Genomic DNA, 21,901 nt, shown 5'->3' with positions numbered 1-21,901 from the left:
CAGTCCAGGCACGGTGTACCCCACCTGGCCTGGTGGTACCTTGGATAAGCTTAAGCCCCCATTGTGGTGTAGAAATGGATGGATGAATGTTTTATTTGCTTAATGTCTGAATAGAATCAGTAAAAATGCTCACATGACTTGTTAAAAATAAGGCATAAAGAAAAATATCATTCTTTATAAAAAAAATTATCTTGCTTTAGGCTTTAGTCATCTGAGGGTAAATAAACCACACTGTTTTGTGTGTAATCACAGACCTTTAGATCTACTGTGGTAATAAGTATAATGCTATAGGATGATCATTTATGATTTGGCACACAACTTGACAACCAGTCCCCTTTTTTAAACATCTTTAGCAGAAAAATCATATGACCGTGTTTTTCTCCAAACTTGCGTCATTTTTGAGCTTCCCGATCTCATCTCAGGATCCGTCAGATGCAAATACTTAATAGATGTTGTCTTGCTCAGGTAATGTAAAAAACGTCAGACTAAAGCAATGTTGTCTTACAGACAAATGTTTTATTGTTGCCATCTTTGAATCCAATGACTAAAGTATGGAAAAACAAAATAAAGGAAATAGGCAACCAATCACTTACTGGAGAGATTTGGTGTATCAAGCATTGCCGTTTTACTAGGAATACTCTCTTTCTGTACATACACTATATATTATATACGCTGGCTGCTTTTATTTACTAAAATAGTATTTACAGTCTCTAGACATGGACATCATATTTAACTCATTAAATACAAATATATATAATTTGTATTATTGCATATGAACTAATAGTTCTGCAGTAGCGATTGTTTGGGCAGCACTATGAGGCCTGTGAGTGAAAGGATTCACTGGATGTTGAAAGACACATGGAATGCAATCACAAACGTACCTTGATGTTTGGTTACATCAAAATCAGAGTTTAATCTATTGCAGCATTCTTTCATTTATTGAGGATGTCAAACCTTTGAGAGAGTAAAGCACACCATTTTCTCATACATGAGGATGAAAGGGTGAAAACAGAAACCTCAAACAGTAAAGTCCAGTTCAGAGGGGAAAGCAGCACAAAAACAAACCCACCAAAGTGACTGGTGATGTTGGGGAGTGATGGTCCCGGGTTTTTAAGTTTCTACTGTCTAAATGATCACGTGGTAAACGCAGTGATGGATGTAGTGCATGGCGATCTCAATCCACCTCCATCTCTTTCCCTCCAGGCTTTGTCTGCTGGCTTCCCTTTGCTTCTCCCTTCCCGTCTGCGCCTTGCTTCGCCGTGGGGCCGTTGTGAGCTCCGCTGCTTTGGTCGTTCACCTCGGGAGCCTCCTCCACAGTCGGCTTCGGCCTGTTGATCACCGGATTACACACGTTCTCTAGCTCCTGGTGAGTAAGAGGTGAAGAACACGTTGGAGAAGGCACTCAGAAGATCATGTTGATGCCGACAAAAGTATAACAGTACATACCTGTATTTTGGAAATGATGTCTGCTACTTTAACAACAGGATCCTGAGTTATTCCAAGTTTGCTCTGAGCGTTCATCTTGTTGTTCATCCAGCCCATGCTTTCACACACACACTTTTCTACAGTGCTCATTTCCTCTGCAGTCAAGTGCTGATACCGCTCATCCTAGGACAGAGTTTGAAATTCAGAAAAAGGAAACACGGTTTAAACTTCAGCAATAAACCTGATTCTGATACTCGAGAAGCACTCTAAAAAAATCTGAAAATCATTTAAATGATCAAAAACATTTAAATCTACAACCCCAATTCCAAAAAGTTGGGGCGCTGTGTAAAATGTTCTAAAAACAGAATCAAATGACTGTCAAATCTCATGTTTACCATTGTGTAGCACCCCCTCTTCTTTTAACAACAGTCTGTAAATGTCTGTAAAGTGAGGAGACCATTTGCTCAGGTTTTAGGAGAGGATGTTGTCCCATTCTTGTCTGATGTAGGATTCTAGCTTCTCAACAGTCCTGTGTTTAATTTTATGATGCTCCAAATGTTTTTATTGATGAAAAGTCTGGACTGCAGTCAGGCCAGTTCAGGGCCCAGACTCTTCTATGTGAAGACATGCTGTTGTAAGGGATTCAGTATGTGGTTTAGCATTGTCTTGCTGAAATAGTCAAGGCCTTCCCTGAATGAGATGTTGTCTAGATGGGAGCATTTGTTGCTCACAATCAATCTACTTTTCAGCATTGATTGTGTCTTTCCAGATGTGGAAGCTGTCCACACCACAGGCATTAATGCAACCCCATGCCATCAGTGAAGCAGGCTTTTGAACTTTTCACTAATGACAAGCTGGATTTTCTGGATTGTGTTTACATTTGACTTCTTCTTTACATGATACAGCTTTAACTTGCATTTGTGGATGGCACAGCCAGTTGTGTCGATAGACAGTCATTTCTGGAAAAGTTTCTGAGCCTGTGCAGGGATTTACAGTGCAAAATCATGCCTGTTTTTAATGCAGTGCCACCCGAGGGCCGAAGATCACAAGCATCCAGTGTTTACCTTTGGCCTCGTCTCTTGCATACAGAGATTTTTCCAGATTCTCTGAATCTTTAGATATTAGATATTGTATATGGTGGGATATTCAAAGTCTTCAAAATTTTAGATTGAGGAAATTTTATTCTTAAATTGTTCCACATTTTTTAGACAGTTTTTTGCAGACCTCTGCCCGTCTTTACTTTTGAGACCCCTTTAAAATGCTCAGTTTAAACCTAGTCATGTTACTGACCTGTTGCTGGTAAACCTTATTAGCTGCAAAATGCTCCTCCAGCTGTTTTTCATTAGCACCACATACTTTTCCAGCCTTTTGTCTCCCCATCCCTACTTTTTTGAGATGTGTTGTTGCTATCAAATTTAAAACAAGCTAATATTTTTCATGAAATGGTAAAATGTCTCAGTTTCAACATCTGATATGCTGTTTATGTTCTATTGGGAATTAAATATAGGTTTTTATGATTTGATAATCATTGCATTCTGTTTTTTACATTTTTACAGTGCCCCAACGTTTTTGGAATTTGGCTTGTACATTTTGCCCTAGTCTTTTTGCAGTCTAAAGGGCATCCCATCTCTTGATTCACCTTCTGTTTATAGCAATCCACAAACTTCATGTAGAGCTGCAGTTTCTTTCCCATCTCCTCAAAAGCTCTCGGCCTGTCCTCGTGCTCTCTGTGCCGGTCCTGGATTGGCTGGCCGAACCTCTGGAAGATAATCCATGATTATGCATTTTTTCTCACTTCAAGGAGGACTAAGGTTCGCCATCAATATTAAAACATGATTTAACCTTTTACAAGGCAGGCTAGTCTTACTGAAAACAGAGATCTCTTTTTAGAGGGAATCCCGACAAGAATGGCAGCAACAGTTGGATGACTAGAAGTCTACTAGTTTGTAAAATTAGACCAGTGAGAAAAAAAACAGATCAGATTGAGGAGTCAATTAGCCTGGTCGTTAGCTCATGCCCCAGATACTGAGACTAAAGTCCTCAAAACAGGCAATCAGGGTTTAAGTCTGGACCTGTGGTTCCCTTTCCATCCTATCCAAATAAAAACAAAAAAAATAAAAATAAATAAATCTTAGTAAATAAATCAGATCAAACCTTTAGTGCCTCGAGCTTCTCCTCATAGACTTGTTTGGGTTGGTCCTCTCCCTCCTCGTACAGCCAGTTTTCTGTGTCCTCCAGCATCAGCGTCAGCCGGTTACTGTCCTGTTAATAATGGACATACCAAGAAACTAAATTAGTACAATAACAGAGCACTTGCTTTGCACATTTTGGAGTCTTTGCAATGATATTAAGGTATGTAAGACAACAAAACTCACCTCCTCACTGATGTACTTTTCATAGATCCCACAGAGTTTGTCCCGCAGATCATATACATACTCCTCCACGGCATTTTTAGCATCATTCAGCTCTTTCACTAGTTTGTCCTGGATAATCATTTGATGCTAAAACACATAAAAAAGCACAAAAAAGGAGAATAAACAAGAACAGTGTTAATGCATAACTCATTACCAGGCATAAAAATGGCATTTAGGCTGAATTAACACCAAAATTATTAATTTAGTGGGCATTTAATCATTCTGTGGCTACTTCTCTTTTAAAAATGTCTGAATAACACTGTTCCAACAGTCTTGCTCAGGTAATCACATTTTGGAACATGACTCTTCTCTTTTTCAAGGCCAGCTGGAGCACTCACCTCATACTCTACAAAGTTGTTCAGGACCTCGCTCTCCAGCTGTCGAACGTTGTTGGCTACAATGGGCAGATCAATACTCTTCACCTTGACTTTGGGTTTGCTCCCCCCTGCTGCTGGATCCTGCTTCTCCCCAGACACCCCCTCCTAGATTTAGAAACAAAAAAAGTCACATTTCTTCTCCAGTTCTTATGCAGCAAGTTTTATAGACAGTGCATTTCACAAAACTTTTCTTTACTGCCAAATAAAAAGGATTTGAGACAAATTACTAACTGCAACATATTGCACAAAAAGACAATCAAATGAAATGAAATCTGAATCAGGCTGACCTTACTGCTCGAGCTGTTGTCCTCATTCTGCTGGTCCCCCTGGCTTTGACCTTCCTGGTCCACCTGCATTTTGGTCTGAGACATGACACACAATCAGCTGCAGTTTTAATTACTCAGGAATTACAATGGTTAAAATTTACTAAAGTGTATTCATTCAAGACTCTATGCTTAAATAAAATTCTGTAACAGTTAACAAATGACTCAATCTAAGGATGATTTAAGGCAAGGATGTGGTAGAGAAAGTGTGCAATCAATAACTGACCAATGTATCTCTGGAAGCATGTATTTATTTTTAATCCAGATTGTTTAAAAGAGCAATATGTTAGATATGAGTCCATCACTTAAGAGCAGCAGTGTTTCCTACTGAATAGCAGTGTGCCTGGTGGTGGAGGTGGTGGAGAAGCCTTTTTATATTAATATAAGATTTCTTTATTTGTTAATTGGGATTTACTCCCTCCATTCTCTTAACCAACACCCCACACAGACCTTTACTTTTCCTCTCTTAATACACACAGTGTCCCTCCAAATTCCCTCTCTGTGTTTCTGCTGTTTGTCAGTACTCATCAGCAGCACATTTTGTGAAGACACTCAAGTAATGTAATCACATTATTATATTTTGAAATGTTTCACTTTATGTTTTGGTATCACCACAGTTTTTTTTATTGGTGATGAAAAGCATTGAAAAAACATTCTTAACAAAGGCCTAATTCATACCTAGGCAGGTATATTTTCCTCCTCTGTTTTCAGAAACAACCCCCTCCACACACAACACTCTCAAAATCATTTTCATCCACGTGAAACACAAAAACATTTAGTTATGTGCTTTCAAGAGCACGCTATGTCAACAGTAGTCAGTCCTTTATTGTACAGGTAAAGCAGCTCACTCTGAGAAAACAACAATGCCCTTGATTGTTCTTGCTATTTCTCTGCACTGATCATTTAATTTTCAAAGTGTTCCATCAGCCAAAACTAGGTCTTTTTCAAAATATCCAAAGCATGTTGTGTCTTTGGAGTGACCACCATAGTTTATTCAGGCGTTTCTGTTCATAAGCATAATAGAAGAGCAACTGTGGGCATGTGGAAACATTTAAAAAGTCCAGTAAGCAACGTTACAGTTAATGTTGTATAGATTTCATCTGAATTTGCTGAATGAAGAGGCTGAAACGAGGGACTCCACATCTCCTGGGCCAAAGCAAAAATCCAGGCATTTGGGGATGCCTTAGATGCTGTCACTGAGTCCATGTCTGTGACTGGTGTGTAGAGTAGTTCATCTAGCTTGGCAGCGTAATCCATTTGTCTGCTAACTGTAAGGCTGAAATCAACTACAGACCTAGACTTGCACATGGGCCAGTGGGTTTCATTGGCAAGCGTGGAGTTCCTGGTATTTGAGCATGCAGACGAAAGTCAGGGTCTTCTGTCCTTAACCTTGGACCTGGATGTTGACATGCCAAGACATGCTGACTAGACTCCTTTGCAAAAACTTCACTTTAGTGCATGTTTTGGGTGTCAGTGGCAAGACAGTGTGTCTAATGCTGATTTGCTCTCCTGAGCTGGGAGAATACCAGATGGGGCACAGGCCATCAGGAGGCCAGAGCAGTACAGGGCCAAAGTTGACACAGCGAAGTGCCAAAACCGGCATATGCTCCCATAACTGACCTGACCTAGCAATGTTTACACCAGCCCACGTTTGGCATCTGCCGTTGCAATGGAACAGAAGGTGATAACATTGTCCACTACTGTCATCAAACTGAGAAGAAACCAGCACACAGTGTGACATTAGAGGCCCAGATCTCAGTTTTCCCTGTCTTCACATATATGGTGTAAAGATAAAAAAAAAACAATCTTCATCCTGTAAAGAGTTTCCCAAAAGGTACATTTTAAGTGACCTTAAAAGCTTAAAAAGGCTTAAAAAGGCTGAAATGCGCTACAAACCTCAATTTTTAAAAATAACCGCCTATGTGTGTTTGAGGCCTACGAATGCAAAACACACACCATCTATCTCTGTTGCAGATGGCAATGGCATAGAGTATTAAAAAGACAAATAAAGGACAAATATACTATATCAAATTAGTTTTAAATATAAATTAGCTGTATGGTTGTGAAATTCATCCTTTAAACAGTAAATGAAGACATCCTTGAAGTGCTTCTTCAACAAATGTGATGGGTTTTTATGAAACATCTCTAAAAAACTTCTCCTTAGCAAATACCTTTGTTCATCATCCTTGGATTATGAGTGTTTCAAGTATAATGGCAACTCAGTTGAAAGCATTTACTAGAGGACCTGCACACTGACTCTGCCATCACAAATGTTACTATGGCAAAAAAAAAAAATCTTCTTACCTGATCCTCTGGCCTGCCTTCATTCTGCACCATTGGCTCTGAGTCAATCTGCATTTCCTCTCCTTCTCCTTTCTGCTTTTCTATCAGAGAGGCACTGGACACACTGAAGATACCGTGGACATTCACTCGCACTTTCACTTTGACTTTAGAGCTGTCACCATCTGGCTGGGGGACCACATTCTGCACAGAGAAACATCCTGGAAACAAAACGTGCGCTTTTGTTATAACATACACCTTTAACAGACTGTTAGAGGTACTAATCTGTTTGTTATGTAGGCAGATTGATGTCTAAATCCCATTTTGGATCTGTAGCCCTGCAGGGATTTGCTACAAATGAGTGACCCAAAAATCTACTTTATGCATCAGTCACTTTTCCCTCAGCAGGAATATCTGCATTGTTTTGCATCTCAGGGGTGAAACTGCATGTCTGACTTTCAGACTGCAGATAAGTGTAATTACCTATCCTCTGGTCTGGGTAGGGCAGATCTTGAGGACTGTTGTAGAAAGCTTCAAGGTCAAAGGGCTCCTTCTTGTGAAAGGTGATCACTTTGGAGAACGGAGCAGCATGATTCTTACCAAACACCTCACACTCGCTACAAAAAAGAAAAAAAGTAAGGTCAGAAATATATCTTCGGGCCAGCTGACCTAGCTTTAAATGATTTTTATTGAAGAGCTAAAATGTCCTCACCCCAATCCATCCTCTGTTGGTGATTTCCACCGGAGAGTTATAGGAAAAGGAACCACGTCAGTGATGGAGAATTCACGCACCTTAAATGCTGGAGACAAAATCGCGCACTGGAACCCAAACAAAACAAAAATATAATACATTTTTTTATCTCAAAATGACTACAAATAATTGCTTCAGGATGTTGCAATGATACTGAAAAGAGGGTTCACACCTGGAGTGCACAGCCTCTGGCGACAGCTTCGTCTGCATTAAGCGTGGTGCTGATGTCTTTACCAAAAAACTTGCAGATTCTCTCTTTGATTGCCGGGCTTCTCGTAGCTCCCCCGACTATCTCCACTGCATAAATGTCATCCCGGCTCAGCTCTGACAGTAAACACACACAAAACTGAGTGAATTCTTCCTCCACATAGCATTTAAACATTTCCTATTGTAAATTTAACCAGATTTGAAGGACATACTTGATTGTTCAAGGACTGTTTTCAGTGGGATCTCTACTCTCACTAGATATTGAGTGCACATGTCTTCAAACTGGCCCCTGTGAATAACAACAAGAAAAAAAATTTATTAACACTGCTGGGTTTCCTCTGTAATCAAAGGTTGTTAAAGCTCTTTTATAAGTTGCTACATTGTAACGGAACACACTAAAATGAATACTGATGCATTTATGTGAACTGCAAAAGCAACGCATCATGTGCCTTGGCAGTTGCTGACCTCACTGTGATTTAATGTTCTTAATGGTCTTCCACTTTGTTTCTGAGTTGCTGTTGTTTCTAAATGCTTCCACTTTCTGATAATATCACTTACAGTTGACCGTGGAATATCCAGCAAAAATGAAATTTCACAAACCATCTTATTGCAAAGGTGGCATCATCACAGTACCACACTTGAAGTCAGTGAACTCCTCAGACCGCTCCATGTAGTATCATAAATGTTTGCAAATGGAGACTGAAAGGCTAAATGCTTGACTTTATACACCTGTTAGAATAGGTCTGATTGAAACACCTGAATTCAGTAACTGACAGGTGTGGCCAAATACTTTTGTCCATATAGTGTATAAATAAAGATGGATCAGATGTTTAGTCATTTAGACACTTCAACATGTGCAGGACAAAAAAAGTAAAGATGTAACTGGTCTTGCTTTGTCCACAGAGGACACCAAATCAACACAACCATAAAGCTCCTCACAGCGTCTATAAGGAGAATATGCATACCTGCTCATCCTGCTGTTGACATCGATATCATTCATGAAGCACTCGATGTTCAGAGGCAGATCAGAGGAGTTTGCGCTCATCAGCTTCTTCAGTTTCTCACATTCCTGATGCAGCCGCAGCAGAGCCCGTGGGTTCTCCCTCACATTCAGCTTATACTTGCCCTTAAATTCCTCACAGAAGTAATCCACCAACGCCTCATCAAAATTGCGCCCACCAAGGTGTGGGTCGAATGCAGTGGCCAGGACCTGGAAGAGCATATTTGACATTTAGCTGGGGGGTTTATTAAAGACAAAGGTTTAGGTGTGGGTGGATGTGAAAAGGTGAAACAACTAACCTTGAGTTTGCCTTTATTGAAGGCAGTGATGGAGACCTGGAACGATGAATGTCCCATGTCCACAAATACCACATTTCTGGGCCTCTCTTCTGGAGTGGGTAGGTCCTGTTTGTAAATTCCGTAGGCCAAAGCCACTGTTTAACAAAAAATACAATTATTGTATGCTTTTTTGTACAAAAATCATATTATTTTGCCATTTATTTCTAGGGCACTTGTTATTTAAAGGGATGTAATAATACCTCACACTTACTTAAGAATCAGTACCAATATTCATACATCTATTTTTTTATTCTACTAACCTCTATTGGGGTCACGGGAGTAAAAATATGGACAACTTAAATCACTCCAACAAAATCAGATACTGTAATACTCTTTTTTTTACCATCAGAGGTTGCTTTATGTTTCAGTAGCACTTAGCAGTAGGTGTTTTCACAGTATATTTCCATAACAGCACTGTGAAAAAGTTTCACTGTCACTGAGACGGAACAACCTTGAGATGTCCATACTAATATTGCAACAGCCCAATATTTTACGTCCCTGTCTCTCAATTCCTAAAATTTTCATACTTGTGCTTTTAAGTTTTGCTGGATAGCTTAGGACAACTGGGGTTTCACAGTCAAACCTGTACATGTGCAGTGCTTTGCTTCCTCACTGTAACACCTATGTTACTACCTCCAAAGATGGCATAGAGTGGGATCAACCCAAGAACTATGCGATTTCAAAATGTGGCAATACAGGGAGATTAGCAACACAGTTAGCAACAGATATTCTGGGGTTATCAGACCTTTTTTTTTTCAGGGCCGATACTGATATGACTAATATTTGGAACTGACATGCATTTATTATCAAGTTCAAAATGTATTTAATGTGGCAAAAATACAATTGCATGTTAAAAATGATGGAAAATAAACAATTTAGCCCTAGCTCTATCAGTATGAGAAACAGCCCAGATGACAACTGTAACAGCAGGAAAACAGGGAGGGATTCCATCGATCATCGTGTAAATGACACCCAGGCTTATGCTGATTGGCTGATACATATGTGATATCAAGCCAATCAGATTGTATGTATACAGGACGTTTGGTGAGACTGGGGAGAGTAAAATAAAGCCATAGGGGAAGACACATCTTGTAAGCAGTTAAAGTAGTACACAATTTCATTGATTATTTGCAAAATAAAATGCAGACACGAATAATCAGCCAAGTGCCAAATATCAGCCTCAATAATCAGCCAGGCTGATAATCGGTCTAACCTAATATTTACTCAGAAATGTACTTTATTTTTTTGTCATGTTTTTGTGAAAGCTGGAAAACCATTGGAAATTGTTAAAATATCCAATTTTGAACCCAGTACCATGACACATCATATTGTGCAGTACTGTATCATTAAGTTTTGTAAATTGTTACATCCCTAGTTAATTCATCTGTTCTTTTGGAGTAAAGGGAAAATAAAAAAACCATTGTAAGAAACAGGATATTTCCCTACAGTGTCAGCCAAAGATGGTGCCAAACAAAAACATTAAACTCTTCAAGAACACTGACCTGCAGTTGTGTCATTAATTAGCCGTAAACAGTTCAGCCCTGCGATCTGAGATGCATCGAGCACAGACCGTCTTTCTGCATCTGTGAAATAACTTGGGACCTGAGAAACACAACCACAAATCACTGACATTCATGAACCTCTATTATTGAAATGGTCTTTTGTGATGTTCTTTTGTCACTCACAGAGATGACACAGTCCACCACCGGCTTCTTCAGTGCACTCTCCGACGTTTCTTTCAGCTTGTTGAGCAGCATCCCTGTGATCTGCTCCACTGTGAATACTTTGTCCTCGTCCAAATAACGCACCTGTAAACATGGTACAGTTAGGCTATGACTGCTTTAGAAGACAGGAAAACATACTGAGAAATAAGCAGCTAAGTTGTATGGAACAAACAAATGAAAAACAATGAGATAAGATAACAAAGGTGTGCGATGAAAGCAGAAATTGTCAGTGAGGAGAGTGAAAGGGAAGGATACAGAAAATGCTGGAAGTTTGTACAGTGCCTCACCTTAATGCCAGTGTTTCCATTGGCCAGTTTATGTAAGCCGTAAGGCAGTTTGGGTTTTTCCGCTTGGACAAATGGGTCCTCAAACGATCTGCCGTGGAACTTTTTGAAGCCATGGACTGTATTTTTGAAGTTTGTAATGGCCTAAAATAGGACAATGTTAGATTACAGTGTAAAGCTGCTTTCTAAATGTGAATGTCACGATTATAAAGCCATTAACAGGAAGAAAACTGTCTATTTAGACCAAAATTTTGGTGTGTAAATTTGCTTTTACTACAGAATTAAAAAACAAAAAAAAGTGATGTATTCTTACCTGACTTTTGGCTGCATTTCCAATCATGCGGTTTTTGGAGGCCAAAGACACGCACGCCCTTGTTGGAAGACAAATACACCAGCACATTAGGAAGGCTACAACAGAAATAATCCTGCCAGACACGCAGAACTGTAATTGTCTGACTGCTGCAGACGGAATCAAACGTCCAGGGCAGAGAGGCAGATTTTCGATTAAGAAAATTTCACAGGGGAGTCTGAGGAGGAGGAAGCACAAACTAGGGCAGTGAGACGAAGAAGTTCACCTTCAGCAGTATGTTCCAAAAAAATAATCTCCCAGACTTATTACACAGCTTACTATTTGGTTTATTAACTATAACTATGGATGCATTTCACTCACAGCAATGAGTTTTCTCCTTAGGTTCACCTTGCCTCAAATATATATCCAGTTAAAGGTGCATAGCTCACCTTCCCAGCAGCACATCCCTGTTAGCAGGATGCTGCAGCAGATGGGCCTACTTTAAATCCCTCACAGACTCTTCATATTGTCAAATACATCCTAAAACATGACTGTAGTACATGGTGTGATTCAATTCCCAAAACATCCTGATCTGGCCTCAAAGTTTTAGTCGTCCATGAAAAATGCACAATGTCATACAGAATCTTATTTTAAATGATGCAGTATACTAACATGATAAATTGTCCTCTTTAGGTTGCTGTCTCGGCCAAGTTAGGGCGCAGTGCTCATCTCTGTGATAGTTAACCTATCAGGAGGCATGACAGTTGTCTGTTTCCAAGAGGAATGATTTCATATACGACATTTTGACCTACGTTCACCTGCTGTGACGCTGAATTAACTAACAGTAACAGGCCTCATCACAGCCACCAGCAGCAGCACCGCTGTGACTACACTATCACCGCTCAGCCAGTGCGCTTCCAGTAGCAAACATTGCGTAACAAACTCACAGACAGACCACATTTGACGCCAATGATGCTCTTCAATATTATACTTACGGAGTGCATCTGTCACTGTATTCATTGGTAATGGTTTCAATGCCGCCGCTCCTTGCAACTGCGATGTAGCAATTCTGGAAACCCACATCAATGCCTACCACTGACATGATGAGCGCTCTAAAAGTCACCTCCTCTAAGTTGTCCTACGCAACGACCGCACAACACCTATGAGAAAAATATATATAAATAGATGTAAAATGGTGTTCTATTCAGAAATAAAATGTCAGAGAAGCGTGTCTTTTGCTCTCAAACAAACAAGACAGCTAGCTGAGGGAGCACTCACTGAATTACTAGCTCTTATGTAAGTCAAGCTGTTTATAGCAAACTCATTCAGAGTAATCCCACGGAGCAATGGTGTCCAGAGCGGATTCTCCCACTCCAAGGCAGCCCTAGCATCACCCAGTGCCTCTGACCGACAGATGCTCTAAAGCCCGCCCCCTCACGCCCCTGATTGGCTACGTCATACCAATCGTCCTTACGTGATTGGCACGGCAACCAATCGATAACAGAACACTCTAGAAACCCCTAGAAAGGGGACAGTTGTGTACGTCACGAGCAGTAGGGACAGCAGTGGTTTAATAGACACGTTTGCCCTAAATTAAGCCTGTCAGGTTTAGTCTCTCCATCCCCGTCTCACGCGCTGAAGGGTTGATGTTTGCACGTAAATGTAAGATCAAAGAAATCAGCGTCGCCGATATCTGGCTAATATCAGCGGCTTGTGAGGATTTAAAGACAGTTTAAAACCAAGGGCTTCCTTTAAGCCTTAAGACAGGGAAACAAAGTCACACTGAGGGCACAGGTGTGGCCTGCTCTAGTTAAACTCTTCATCTATAAACCCCAATTAAAAAAATACAAAATTGTGTTGAAAATTACAAGTGAAGATTTAATGAAGACAAATGCAATTACCCTGAGCTAGTGGCTTCCCTAAATCTCTCTAAATATAGATCTGCAGATATCTATTATTATTGTTGTTGTTGTTGTTGTTATTATTATTATTATTATTATTATTATTATTATTATTAAGTGCCCACATGCTAATATTCTTTAGTTGCAGTTGTGTGAGGAGTCGCAGATCCTCTTTTTCATCTTTCTGTCACTGAAACTTCTCTCTATAGTTATCTTATCAAGGGAGACTTGACTAAGAATGGCAGCAATCCACTGTTTCATTATCCTATACACTTACACACATACAGTACACATAAAATCATAAGAAAAATAATAACAATGAATTATTTTAAGTTGTTCTATGACCTTTTACCATCATTTTAGCATTAAAGCTTGTCTGGTTTGGTGTGACCAATAAGAAAGCTACTGCAGTGACCACACAGTGACTAGTTCCTACAACTTAGGTTTTTATCAGCAAAATTGCACAGCTATTTTTGGAGACAGCCCTTTGTCTTGTTTTCTGGAAACTTAAATTTTTATTGTTATATTTACACATTGGTACCTTGAAATGCATATTTCTATCTAGGTAGGCCACAACTGATGCATTGACTTTTTTAACTGCATTAGGAAAATATCACTTTCAGTTCTTAAGATCTTAATGTTGTGTTTTTCTTTACAGCTTGAATTGCATATAACACATGACCTGATGTTATACTTCAAATTTAAGAGTGCCTATTTAAACATATTTATAGCCTTCATATATGATGTAGTATGATGTAATTATTTAGTTTGTCCAGCATTAAACTTAACAGAGGAACAATCTGGTGACAAAAATGTGAAATCACCTGTTGTAACCTGTAGGTTAAAAAATAAGTGGCTATAAAAGCACTGTTCACTTCCCTTTTTTTAAGAATCAAAATAGTTTTCATACAGCTAGAATAGCTATATGGCTATAGTTTATATATAATATACTTGTACTTTGAGGAAAAATTCCAACATAGTATTCCTTTCTGTAATTGTGTGGATGTTACTTATCTTTTTCAGTAGAAAGTGAGGCTTTATCATGTTCCAAGGAAGAATTACCCATGTGGAGACTGGTCCAATACCTTTTTTTCCTGGACACATTTGGGTAATTAGGACAGCAATGGGACTCCACTTTTGAATGACTTGGACAGGAGATATGATCATTGATTAAGGCTATATAATGAGAAGTTTGTTTATGTATTTAGTTTGAGTTTGGAAAGTGCTCTAAATTATTTCTTGGAGCGAATTTTTTGAAGACATATTCTTGGGCTTTTAATGTCTTTATTTGACAGAGGGCGACAGTGGCTAAAGTCAGAAACATGGATGAGAGAATCAGGAGGAGGCACATGGAAAAGGAGCCACCGGCAAGACTTGAACCAAGGCTGCCTGCGTACATGGGGTGTGACATAGCCATCTGCACCCCAAACACATTATTTTTCAGGTTGATGTAGGCCAGTGCTTCCTGATTTTAAAAATTTATCAGTATCTTTGAAGACATTAATTCTACTAGGAAAGAGTTTGCTGGGACACAAGCTACATTTACAGAGCTAAATACTAAACAAGAAAATTGAAGTTACTTTACAGATGCCTGATTAAAACAAAATAAATGGCAGTGGCTCATTAATTGTACTTTTTCACTCCATAAATACTTTCTGAGTAATGCTGATGTGTCTAAAAGCCAAACATATGCACTGAAATTCCCTATTTAGGAACCAAAAATAAGACAAATAAGATATATTTGAGGCTATACAATGTAAGAAGAGGTGTCAGGATTTCAAACGTAATTGTGTTGGTTTGCTCATTCTTATGAGTCAGAATATATTTATTCGTTCTTAGGAATATATTAAATGTCTATTTTTAACCATGGCCACGACTTATTGTCGAATTCGATTCCACACGACCACTTGTTTCCTTGTTGAGGACTGAATGAGTCTTCATCTTGGAACGCAGCCCGCCGGCCCTGGGCGAGAGCAGGAAGTGCTAGTAGAGCAGGCGTTAGCCAGCCAGTTGTAGTAACATAGCTTAGCTTGACATTTAATTTGGTAGATAAAATGGGCCTTTTCGGTAGAACACCAGATAAACCGCCTAAAGAGCTGGTAGGTACCTGATATTAACGATGATATATGTATTTTTGGCTTTTACCTGTAATGGGGGTAAAATGAAAGCGACTTTGGCTAACCTCGCTAACGCTAGCTTTCCATTTACTCTGCTTAACGTTCAATCTGTTGCTATTTCTTGCTAACTGAACGGCTGACATGAGATAGGTTAAAACTAGCAGTCAGACCCCGTATTAGACTGTTATTACCCTTCATTGTTTGTATCTCGTATAAGGTTTTGTGTGTTTTTTATATAACCCCTTCACCGACCAGTTAGTCTTGTTTTGATGACTACGAGACAACTTGTTAGCACACAAGCTAACCTCAGTCAGCTGTCAGTCGCTTCAGTGTAAACAAACCCTGATTGTGTTGGTATTAGCTGACCCCGGGATCTGTCAGCCGATCAGCGTTAGCAGTTTGAACTTTTTAATGTCTTTGTTTTTATATCACAAGATGAAATGAGTGATGGTTTAGCTGTTGGACTGTAACTTTTAAGAAACAAAACATTTACAGGATTTTGCAATAATATAACTAATCTTTTCAGATCAGCGAGTGGTCTAAAAAAATCAGAAAGGAAATGAGAATGATTGACAGACAAATTCGAGGTAAGATACAATCATCGTTTGGAACTATGACCGGAAAGTTACATATTTCCTTCATTATGCAATGACATTTATCTAAACCAGCGGTTCTCAACTAGCTAGGACCCACTAGGACCTTCTGGTTGAACATTTGCGGTACAAATTTCAGATTTTTTTTAACCATACCCATTTTGTAAATGAAAATTGTGGTAGTCTGGACTTGAAAAGGAACAAAAATTGTGACAAAACAAAGACATGGAGATATTTCCTTCAAAATAAAGCCTTTTATTGACTTTTTGCAACACATCTTTTTTTCCAGGTATACATCCACAACCCACTAAAAATGGCTTTGTAACCTCCTTTTGGGTCCTGACCCACCAGTTGAGAACCAAGGATCTAAACTATTTAATTATCAGCATGATATTTGTTTGTAATAATAACCAAATTATCATATTAGTTTAGTGTAAATAGATACACTTAAATTAGAGGCAATGACTCATTAATATGCAAACAATTTTTTGTTTGGATTATTTTTTAATGATAGAGCCAGTGACATTGTTGTATTTTTACTATTTTCTTTGTATGTAAAGGCATATCATTTTGTTTCAGATATTCAAAGAGAGCAGGAGAAAGTAAAAAGGTCCATAAAAGATGCAGCCAAAAAGGGCCAAAAGGATGTGTGTGTAGTCCTCGCAAAGGAGATGGTTCAGTCAAAGCGAGCTATCACAAAACTTCACGCATCCAAGGCCCATATGAACTCTGTTTTGCTCAGCATGAACAATCAGCTTGGTAAGAACTGATATAGAGTTGCAGAGTCAAATTTTTCTTTCTTTTATGTTTAATGCAGAACAAAACTTTTTTTTTCAAATCAAGAGTTTAATGTTCTTTTCGAGACTGACGTATGGAAATGTATTTTTGTCTTTCTAGCTGTAATCCGTGTAGCCGGGTCCTTGCAGAAGAGCACAGAGGTGATGAAAGCCATGCAGAATCTCATCAAAATCCCAGAGATTCAGGCCACCATGAGGGAATTATCAAAGGAAATGATGAAGGTCAGCAATAGTGTCTTAAATTAAAAGATTTTCCTCTGGTTAATGGAAGTTGCTAAACTAAGGGCCTTCATTTATACACACCAATATTTCAGGCTGGCATCATCGAGGAAATGCTGGAGGACACATTTGAGAGCATGGAAGACGGAGAGGACATGGAGGAAGCAGCAGAGGAGGAGGTTGACAAGATCCTCTATGAGATCACAGCAGGTGAAGAGATTTGTTCAACTTAAAGAAAACAGAAATGCATCTTTTTTTGTGTTCACCAAATCAGGTTTGTAGTCAACCAAAGAAAAACCTGGTTGACTGAAATTACACCAAGGCACCAACCAAGCAATTGGTCGATAAGTTTTTGATAAACAAAAACCCTTCACTTGGTTAAGGATCAGCTTAATCCATGACAGGTTCCTTAATGCACGCCTTTGATAGTTTGAATGATCTTAAAAATTAACATTTCAAGCTCTTTGAAGCATTACTATTTTTTTGCCTCTTCAAGATGTACTGAAGAAACAATTAATTCAGAGACAATCAGCATGCAGCTGCCTTTAATCATATGGTCTCTGTGATCAAGGCATGATAACTCTTTAAAATCATGTAGCTTACAAAATAACCCGAGATCATCGTTTCGTATTACTTTAGAAAGACAACTATCAGCCGAACCACTGGTCCTTGCCCTCGCCATCTCCTTTACAAGTGTATATCAGACAGCATGGGGTGTTTATTTACTGAGGTGAATTAGAAAAAGGTCACAGGTCAGGACGTAATGAACAGGAGGCATCGTCTTTTCTCTTCTCTGCTTTCTGTCTGTCTGTAAGAGACACTAACACTAATGTGAACACTCTAATGAGATGATACCACCTGTTGGCCCACTGATGAATAAAACTGGCCACTGGAATTGATAATGTGAGGGAGGGCAGAGCAGAGACACTTAGCACATCACTTCAATATAAGCAGCCTGCATCTTTGTGTCAAAGATGCACATCCTGCGTCACTTTGTGCTTCTCTCCACCTGTATTTCCCAGAGCCACATTGCTCCTCTCTGTCTCCTGCAGCGCTCTATCAATCACTTGACCCCCGCTAGGCCGACCAGGGTGATCTTGATGTGCTGAACGCTTTTCGACCAAACAGTCGACCAACCAAATGGAAGCTGTCAGCCCTGCACTAAAATTCTTTTAATTTTCCTGTTTGCTTTTTTTTTTTTAGGTGCCCTTGGCAAAGCGCCGAGCAAAGTCACAGACGCCCTGCCTGACATGGAGCCTGCTGGTGCTGCTGCAGCCTCAGATGAGGAGTCAGAAGAGGACATTGAAGCGATGCAGTCAAGACTGGCAGCTCTGAGGAGCTAAGGTGAACTGCCACTGTTCTGTCGAAGTCAGTTTGTCACTCCAGCAAGGACAGAGACAATTTTTGGCGCAGGTTTTACAGTACTGAGCATCTTCTCTGCTTCATATGATAACTACTCTTTCATAATCATTTGGGGTTAACATCGTGCTATGACAGTTAATGTCTCAAAAAGTTTTGTTTTTATAGAATGTTTGGTTTACTCAGCCTGAAAAAAAGGTGTTCTTTCTTTTTGTCTTTTATTATCTGGGGTAACCCTAGGTAAGTCTTTATTATCCAAAGTCAAACAGAAGGTTTAAGAAAGTGTATATAATGTAAGTAAGAAAAGCCTGCTGTGCCTACAGTGCTTCATCATATTCTTCTGTCCTAAGTTATGGACTGATGGTGGAGCTGCTTGGGTGTTAATGATCCAAATAAGTGATTAAATGACTAATGAAGGAAGCCACCCTTCGCTTATATCAAATTTAGCAGTTTTTCTAATATTATTGGAAACAGTTTTGTTAGAAACAGGAGTACCATTCACTGGTAACCAGCCTACATCCTCTAAAACACTAGCAATGATGGGTGGATTTCTCTTTTGACAATTAATTCTCTGTACTGTCACACTGTGTCTGTTCTATATGTGGTCTTACTCTCAGAAAAATGCACGCATACTACCCTAACCCGTTTTCATGCATTAACATTTAGCTTGTTAAATGTTTGACTTTGTGTCACAGTTGAGTTTCTTCTCAGCAGGAGGATGCAGAGGAAATGAAAAGGTTGGTTAGTGAAGAACATGTATTGTGGAAGTATTGTGTGTATAATTTTTCTATGTGGATGGGTACAGAAAAGGAAATAAAGTTTTAAGAACAATGGCTGCCAATAAGAAGAATGTATCACTGGTTATAACTTCAAGTGTAGAAAACATTTATCCCTTCAGCACATGAATAAACATGTCATTTTAGATGTATTTTAGCATGAATTTGTTTCTGGGTATGACTCAGAAACTGTCAAATAATGAATTTCTGGCCTTTTGGTGTTCAAGTTAAGATCAGGGTGATTTGAATATACCTCTTTTATGTTGTTTTTTTTTGTAGAATTTACACAGTTACTTTAAAGAGTGAAGATTTGTAAAAAAAAAAAAAAAAAAAAAATTTAGAGCTGCATTTTTTACATTTTCCTCCTGGGCTTTGGTCTTTGAAGCCCCACCCTGGCTTCATAATGAACAAAAGGATTAAATTTCTACCAGCCACAGCCTTCTCATTTCAGCTTTTCAACCTCTCTTTTGTTCTCTGTGTATCTAGGCCATGGAGAGTTGAAACAAAGCAAAGGTAATCCAGTCCTAATGGAGCAAGTCTTCTCATGTTTTTGAGAGATTTGGAAAGCCCCGGCAAAATCTCTCAAAAGTATTTACATCCACTTTACTGCCCTTTTGGGTTGTTTTTTGTCAGTGCTCAAAAAGAAAACAGGAACCTAGATGTTTCTATGAGCACAGGAGTTTTGTCACTTTAATGCAATCCTTAAGAGGTAAGGCTCATGTGTGTGTTGTTTTTTAATGATGGCAACAGTCTGCTTTTAGTTTCTCTCTCATTACCAAACTTTACATTTATCAAAATAAATTGTGACACATCTGTAGCCTTATTCTCCTCAATTACATGACGGGGTGAAAACTTTTTCCATCAGATTGTTAAAGTAGGCAGTTGCGATTGGGTCTAAGTAACTGTTAAACTAGGATCAGCCATCTGATAGGGAATAAACAGCCAACTGATTTCCCAAATAATAATAATCTCAGCAATTAGTTTATTTACAGATTCTCAAGTGTGATGACTGTGTTGTTTCTCTTCTTTTTATCGCTGTTATTTGGCAATTATGTCCAGTTGAGAGTTGTTCAAGAAGAGAAGTCCATTTTAAGTAAAATGGGGTTTAGGTTCCTGGGAGAGACATCCTCTACCATTTTCACTGCTTTTGCACACAAAAGGGTTAAAGAAAAAAGGGGCTACCTTAGAGTCCAAACTCAAACGGGGAGTATCTCTAACTAAAATCATGCTTTATAGATGCAAAAAGAAAAACATTTGCTAATGAATAATTTAAGAAAAATATTTAAAGCATTTCTTTCCAATGACTAGAGCCCCAGCACTACAAATGTAACAAATCACCTCTTAACCAAGTAACAATATTTCAATGAGGAGAGACTTTATAGGAATTTAATGATTTTATTTTGCAAGGTTTGATTTTTTTTTTCTTGTAAATTGTCTGTGGCAAATCGACTCCATTGTGATGTCTTGAGGTTAGGTAGTGAGGCCAATAGCGGGTTAGGACAGCCCCCATATGAAGTCTGGACACTCACTGGTGGTGATGGAAGGAGAAGGATAAGATGAGGAGCTTGACCCGGACACTGACATTGCTTGGAGGTGGTGATGAAAGGATGCAGGATGACACGCAAAAGCTGGACACAGATGAGACGACTTGGAAGGAGTGATAAAGGGATGCAGGAAGCAAGGGGAAGCTGGACCTGAGATGTAATGGAGGTGGCTGGGGTGGAGGAGGGTTGCAGTGTCACACTCAAACAACAGTCAGACAGTGGAGGAGAGGAGAACTGATTTTAAAATATGACAGCAGCAGAATGATTGGATCGAGAGAGGTTGTGGCTCAGAATTTAAAAGGGAGACAGGAGTGACTGATTTTTAATGAATGAATGGAAATGAAAGTTTCCCTGCTTGAACTTGCACTAAGCTTCATAATTCATATATATATATATATATATAAAGATTTATTTTGGGCATATTGTGCCTTTATTGATAGAGCAGGACAGTGGATAGAGGTGGAAACAGGAACAAGAGAGTGGGGAATGACGTGCAGGAAAGGGGGTGCACCTTAAACCACTTGGCCATCTGCGCCCCACATCTCAGTATTTTGAAATCCCTCAACACAAGGTGTAAGTTATAGAACTAACATGCACACTACAGTTGTAAAATCATTTATTCTCCCACAAATTGTAATTTCTTAATTTACTTTATGCCACTTTACTGCATAGAAAGACAGTATTTCGTTGATTTAATATTTATATATTTAATCTATAATGTGCTTGATATCAAGACATAATGGGCTTTTTGAGGGGCTTGAACCTCTAAAGGCCCTTCACTATATTTTTTTCTTGTTTATTAAACTCTATTTTCATGCTATTCTATGCACTTTTGGCACCTTATTCACATTTTAAATGTTGATCCCAATTCTTAGTCATTTTTGACATGCACCTCACACATCATGCATCTTCACCTTTGCATTAAGGCCCCTGGTAATGTGCCTATGCATTTGTGCAAGTACTACTGCCTCCAGGTACGGTCAGTGTTGAATGTGACCTTACATACTCCTTGAAAAGCGTCTGTGAGTGAGATATTTACCATGTAATCAGGGAATCCACTCGGTCTTATCACATCTAAACACAGACTTGGCTTTACCACCCTCAGCATGCTGTGCATCTTTGCTGTCTTAGTAATGCAACACTGCCATCTATGGATAAGAGCGATCCTCCGCTGTTGATCGCG

The 21,901-nt window shown here is 39.1% G+C and overlaps 2 protein-coding genes across 3 annotated transcripts; one reads left to right on the top strand and one right to left on the bottom strand.

Annotated features, from left to right (window-relative positions):
• Positions 1-655: 655 nt before the first annotated feature.
• hspa4l (heat shock protein 4 like) lies at positions 656-12,816 on the bottom strand. 2 transcript variants are annotated; one of them, XM_041812912.1, is made up of 20 exons: positions 12,691-12,816; positions 12,408-12,572; positions 11,437-11,494; positions 11,127-11,267; positions 10,801-10,923; positions 10,618-10,717; positions 9,077-9,210; positions 8,743-8,987; positions 7,990-8,066; positions 7,743-7,894; positions 7,532-7,638; positions 7,303-7,436; positions 6,844-7,040; positions 4,504-4,578; positions 4,178-4,321; positions 3,801-3,926; positions 3,580-3,687; positions 3,065-3,184; positions 1,447-1,608; positions 656-1,363 (listed from the first exon to the last, which is right to left on the bottom strand). In XM_041812912.1, exons 2-20 carry the CDS (start codon positions 12,512-12,514, stop codon positions 1,175-1,177), a joined length of 2,499 nt encoding a protein of 832 aa, XP_041668846.1. In that variant the 5' UTR covers positions 12,515-12,572; positions 12,691-12,816; the 3' UTR covers positions 656-1,174. The 2 variants fall into 2 exon arrangements, with proteins under 2 accessions (XP_041668846.1, XP_041668845.1); XM_041812911.1 differs by having other exon boundaries at positions 12,408-12,788.
• Positions 12,817-15,277: 2,461 nt separating this feature from the next.
• On the top strand, positions 15,278-19,229 carry chmp3 (charged multivesicular body protein 3). The gene is made up of 6 exons (XM_041812945.1): positions 15,278-15,412; positions 15,957-16,017; positions 16,603-16,782; positions 16,921-17,042; positions 17,135-17,249; positions 18,243-19,229. Exons 1-6 carry the CDS (start codon positions 15,368-15,370, stop codon positions 18,380-18,382), a joined length of 663 nt encoding a protein of 220 aa, XP_041668879.1. The 5' UTR covers positions 15,278-15,367; the 3' UTR covers positions 18,383-19,229.
• Positions 19,230-21,901: the final 2,672 nt, after the last annotated feature.

The sequence above is a fragment of the Cheilinus undulatus genome, linkage group 18 (genome assembly GCF_018320785.1).
Source record: "Cheilinus undulatus linkage group 18, ASM1832078v1, whole genome shotgun sequence".
In the NCBI taxonomy this organism is placed as follows: Eukaryota; Metazoa; Chordata; class Actinopteri; order Labriformes; family Labridae; genus Cheilinus; species Cheilinus undulatus.
Note: the sequence above shows the minus strand (reverse complement) of the source record. Positions and strands in the feature narration are given on the sequence as shown.

Coding starts and splice junctions, on each gene's coding strand:
- hspa4l (XM_041812912.1), bottom strand. CDS start 12,514: ATGTCAGTGGTAGGCATTGATGTGGGTTTCCAGAATTGCTACATCGCA. Junction 9,211..10,617: donor AATTAATGACACAACTGCAG/GTCAGTGTTCTT, acceptor TTTGTTAAACAG/TGGCTTTGGCCTACGGAATT. Junction 8,067..8,742: donor GTCAACAGCAGGATGAGCAG/GTATGCATATTC, acceptor TGTTATTCACAG/GGGCCAGTTTGAAGACATGT.
- chmp3 (XM_041812945.1), top strand. CDS start 15,368: ATGGGCCTTTTCGGTAGAACACCAGATAAACCGCCTAAAGAGCTG. Junction 16,018..16,602: donor GATTGACAGACAAATTCGAG/GTAAGATACAAT, acceptor ATTTTGTTTCAG/ATATTCAAAGAGAGCAGGAG. Junction 16,783..16,920: donor CAGCATGAACAATCAGCTTG/GTAAGAACTGAT, acceptor TTGTCTTTCTAG/CTGTAATCCGTGTAGCCGGG.